Below are 5000 nucleotides of genomic sequence, written 5' to 3' on the forward strand. Positions count from 1 at the left end.
TTCTGCATTATTCTCATCGGTGTACGAGTATGGAATGAAATGTCCGTGAGCAGTGACTGGAAGAAAGCTAGCTCCGTGGAGGATGCCACTTCCATACTCAGTATCATATTCCTGGCGCAGTGAGCAACGATGCAGGTTGTTTAACAGAAAATTGAATATTAAGTAAAAAAAAAAATTGAAATGACAAAAGTAACATCGTGTTACAAAGTTTTATTTTTCTTGCACTGAATTGTAGACTACCCTGAGAGATGATTGGAGTCTGTGCAAAGAAAACAAACTATTACCATCTGGATAATGCAAATCAAATGGCAAATATGGACACTGCAAAATGGTCAAAAGTCTAGAAATGTGTAGGCATAAACAGAGTAAATAACTTTGCAAATAGGAGGCACAGAATCTTGCCACCACGCACAAATGTTCATGTGTGCCCAGCCTACAAGCAGCTACCCAGCAGAGCGCCGATCATGTAAGCCTAATGCCCGGATTTCTGGTGATGTGATTGTCGTGAAGCAACTGGATCCAATGGGTTAACAGCACTCTCAATCCTTAGAAAGCCTTTTTATGAAGCTGCTAACCTAACCCTTCATAACTGAAAATTGATATCCATATTTCAAAGTATGTATACAAACACATTAAAAAATATCTGATTATCACGTCCAAAATTTTATACTGTATCATGAGAATCTTTATACTGAGCAATTCAAGAATGGTAGCATAAATGTAATAAATTCTACATTCAATTAAGATGTGATTTCTGTTGCTTTATGGTAAGAGTCATGTCTAGGATGAAGAGAAAATTAATACATTGATAGCTCTCTCCTAATGTGTCCTATAGTTCTCTTCTAAAAAGGTAGTATCTATCCACTGAAATACCAGACCCTTGATGATATGTTAGATAAAATTGAGATGGCATTCCTATTAAAAATGTATCTAAAAAATGAAAAAGAGGTTGCATATGTTTCCTAGAAAAATATCTTATTTCTATTCCAAATAAGATATTTTTCTATGAAACATATGCAAGCCCTTTTACTTTTTAATACATTTTTAATAGGAATTTTAATAAGAATTTTATAACATATCATCAAGTATCTAGTACTTGGATGGATAAATACTACCTTTTTCCAAAGATATATACTATGCTTAAATTTTTGTAAAAAAAAAAAGGCTGAAGCAATTTCACTAGCTTGTGCATGAGTTAAGCATTCATCTGCATAGTTTTTAACAATAAAATGTTAGAATAAACCAATAGCAATATGAGAATTAAAATAAAATTTTGCAATTAATATGGTCAAGTTTCCTGTCTGATATAAGCAATAGTTGGTGCAACTAATCACTTCCTTTACACACAAAGCTTATATAATTGTTCAAATCCTAGTAGATGCAAAAAATTCACTGAAATAATAATCCAAAAAGCGCATCTATACGTAAGGCAATAAAAGCAAAACAAAATTGGAAGGAAGAAAACCACAGCATTAATAAAAAGTAACATATTTTGGCAGAACCACTCCTCTTTCTTCTACATCAGAGGGCACTACACCACAGCCATACCTGAACATTAGCAAGGAGTCTCATAATAGTCTGTCTATCTCTGCGTGTGCGAGCCTGCAGGGCATTGAGGGCCGCCTGCTGTTGGTCAGTGTATTGCCGAATGTTAGCCTCTACCTGCGCCTCTGCTTTTTTTAGGAACTTAGCAACCTGAATGCATAAGGGTAGAGAACCAGTATAAGAAAAGGATCTATTTCTCACTAAAAGACAATGATAAAAGAAATACAAAAGAAAAAGAAAAAAGAGAAGGGGGGAAAGATTGGAAGAAAGAGGGAAACAATAGAAAAATAGAGAATGAAAGAGAGAGAGAGAGAGAGAGAGAGAGAGAGAGAGAGAGAGAGAGAGAGAGAGAGAGAGAGAGAGAGAGAGAGAGAGAGAGAGAGAGAGAGAGAGAGAGAGAGAGAGAGAGAGAGAGGAGGGGGGGGAGGCAGGGAGGGAAACAAGAGAAAAATAGAGAATGAAAGAGAGAGAGAAAAGAGAGAGAGAGAAAAGAGAGAGAGAAAAGAGAGAGAGAAAAGAGAGAGAGAAAAGAGAGAGAGAAAAGAGAGAGAGAAAAGAGAGAGAGAAAAGAGAGAGAGAAAAGAGAGAGAGATAAGAGAGAGAGATAAGAGAGAGAGAAAAGAGAGAGAGAAAGAGAGAGAGAGAGAGAGAGAGAGAGAGAGAGAGAGAGAGAGAGAGAGAGAGAGAGAGAGAGAGAGAGAGAGAGAGAGAGAGAGAGAGAGAGAGAGAGAGAGAGAGAGAGAGAGAGAGAGAGAGAGAGAGAGAGAGAGAGAGAGAGAGAGAGAGAGAGAGAGAGAGAGAGAGAGAAAATAAGAATGATTTTATTATGGATATTTCTCTATCCCTAAGTGTATATAAGAGGAAAGTCAAAGATGCATATATACCAGGAGAAAGACCAGATTAATGATGAAAAAATAGAGTTCAAAAGTGGAATATTTGGAATGCAATATATATATATATATATATATATATATATATATATATATATATATATATATATATATAACTGTCATTTGTACTGTAAATATAACATATATTTTTTGTAAGCATTTTCCACAAGTCACGGTTTACCATTATGTGTGGAATTATTCTAATTAGTTTCAAAGCAACATTTCCAAATAAATCTTGCTGCCATACCTTTTCTTAACTCATTGATACCAACCAGGTACAAGTAATGTTCATTATAGTTTTGTTGGATGGCTCAGAAGTGCTCAGTCACCAAAGAGTCAATTCCAAGGCCTACGTAACTTTATCAGATTTCCTCTTTCCTCAAGTTTTGGGATTTTTTTTTTCTTTTGTTTTAACCCAACCGCCCCAGATTTATGTTCTGTCCCCTGTAGTTTTTTGGGAATTTTGTTACATACCGATGGCTCCACATGTGCTCAGCCAGGAAGGAGTCTCTCAGTATTGATGCTATGATTATTAAATTGTTATTAAAATCTCTATAACATTTAAGACAATGAAATAATGCAAAAGACCTTTTCCAAAAGTCAAGGAAAAGGGTAAATAGGTGAGATAGGTAGGATTAATAACTAATTCCTTGGTGACTATGCACTTGTAGAACCATCTATGAGCAAATACAATAAATAAACTTGTATTACATTAGGCAAGGCATGTATTCTTCCCATATGTGCCGTTTGCTGTCATCATTATTTTCATGATTATCATAATTTTGTTAACAATACTATCACCAAAAAAAATAAAGAATAATACTGATGAAAATGAAGGAATACAGTAAACAGGTGAGATAGGTAGGATTAATAACTAATTCCTTGGTGACTATGCACTTGTAGAACCATCTATGAGCAAATACAATAAATAAACTTGTATTACATTAGGCAAGGCATGTATTCTTCCCATATGTGCCGTTTGCTGTCATCATTATTTTCATGATTATCATAATTTTGTTAACAATACTATTACCAAAAAAAATAAAGAATAATACTGATGAAAATGAAGGAATACAGTAAACAGGTGAGATAGGTAGGATTAATAACTAATTCCTTGGTGACTATGCACTTGTAGAACCATCTATGAGCAAATACAATAAATAAACTTGTATTACATTAGGCAAGGCATGTATTCTTCCCATATGTGCCGTTTGCTGTCATCATTATTTTCATGATTATCATAATTTTGTTAACAATACTATTACCAAAAAAAATAAAGAATAATACTGATGAAAATGAAGGAATACAGTAAACAGGTGAGATAGGTAGGATTAATAACTAATTCCTTGGTGACTATGCACTTGTAGAACCATCTATGAGCAAATACAATAAATAAACTTGTATTACATTAGGCAAGGCATGTATTCTTCCCATATGTGCCGTTTGCTGTCATCATTATTTTCATGATTATCATAATTTTGTTAACAATACTATTACCAAAAAAAATAAAGAATAATACTGATGAAAATGAAGGAATACAGTAAACAGGTGAGATAGGTAGGATTAATAACTAATTCCTTGGTGACTATGCACTTGTAGAACCATCTATGAGCAAATACAATAAATAAACTTGTATTACATTAGGCAAGGCATGTATTCTTCCCATATGTGCCGTTTGCTGTCATCATTATTTTCATGATTATCATAATTTTGTTAACAATACTATTACCAAAAAAAATAAAGAATAATACTGATGAAAATGAAGGAATACAGTAAACAGGTGAGATAGGTAGGATTAATAACTAATTCCTTGGTGACTATGCACTTGTAGAACCATCTATGAGCAAATACAATAAATAAACTTGTATTACATTAGGCAAGGCATGTATTCTTCCCATATGTGCCGTTTGCTGTCATCATTATTTTCATGATTATCATAATTTTGTTAACAATACTATTACCAAAAAAAATAAAGAATAATACTGATGAAAATGAAGGAATACAGTAAACAGGTGAGATAGGTAGGATTAATAACTAATTCCTTGGTGACTATGCACTTGTAGAACCATCTATGAGCAAATACAATAAATAAACTTGTATTACATTAGGCAAGGCATGTATTCTTCCCATATGTGCCGTTTGCTGTCATCATTATTTTCATGATTATCATAATTTTGTTAACAATACTATTACCAAAAAAAATAAAGAATAATACTGATGAAAATGAAGGAATACAGTAAACAGGTGAGATAGGTAGGATTAATAACTAATTCCTTGGTGACTATGCACTTGTAGAACCATCTATGAGCAAATACAATAAATAAACTTGTATTACATTAGGCAAGGCATGTATTCTTCCCATATGTGCCGTTTGCTGTCATCATTATTTTCATGATTATCATAATTTTGTTAACAATACTATTACCAAAAAAAATAAAGAATAATACTGATGAAAATGAAGGAATACAGTAAACAGGTGAGATAGGTAGGATTAATAACTAATTCCTTGGTGACTATGCACTTGTAGAACCATCTATGAGCAAATACAATAAATAAACTTGTATT

At 33.3% G+C, this 5000-nt stretch overlaps 1 protein-coding gene across 2 annotated transcripts in view; it reads right to left on the reverse strand.

Annotated features, from left to right (window-relative positions):
* LOC125031519 overlaps window positions 1-5000 on the reverse strand; it is a 28069-nt gene that overhangs the window by 17093 nt on the left and 5976 nt on the right. Inside the window, exon 4 of one of the 2 annotated variants that reach the window (XM_047622394.1) lies at window positions 1549-1695. The exons of the other annotated variant lie outside the window; for it this stretch is intronic. Within the exon in view, the coding sequence (XP_047478350.1) occupies window positions 1549-1695 (147 nt within the window). The remainder of the gene's footprint in view (window positions 1-1548; window positions 1696-5000) is intronic. 2 annotated transcript variants of the gene reach the window in all.

This window comes from Penaeus chinensis, chromosome 13 (assembly GCF_019202785.1).
Source record: "Penaeus chinensis breed Huanghai No. 1 chromosome 13, ASM1920278v2, whole genome shotgun sequence".
Lineage (NCBI taxonomy): Eukaryota > Metazoa > Arthropoda > Malacostraca > Decapoda > Penaeidae > Penaeus > Penaeus chinensis.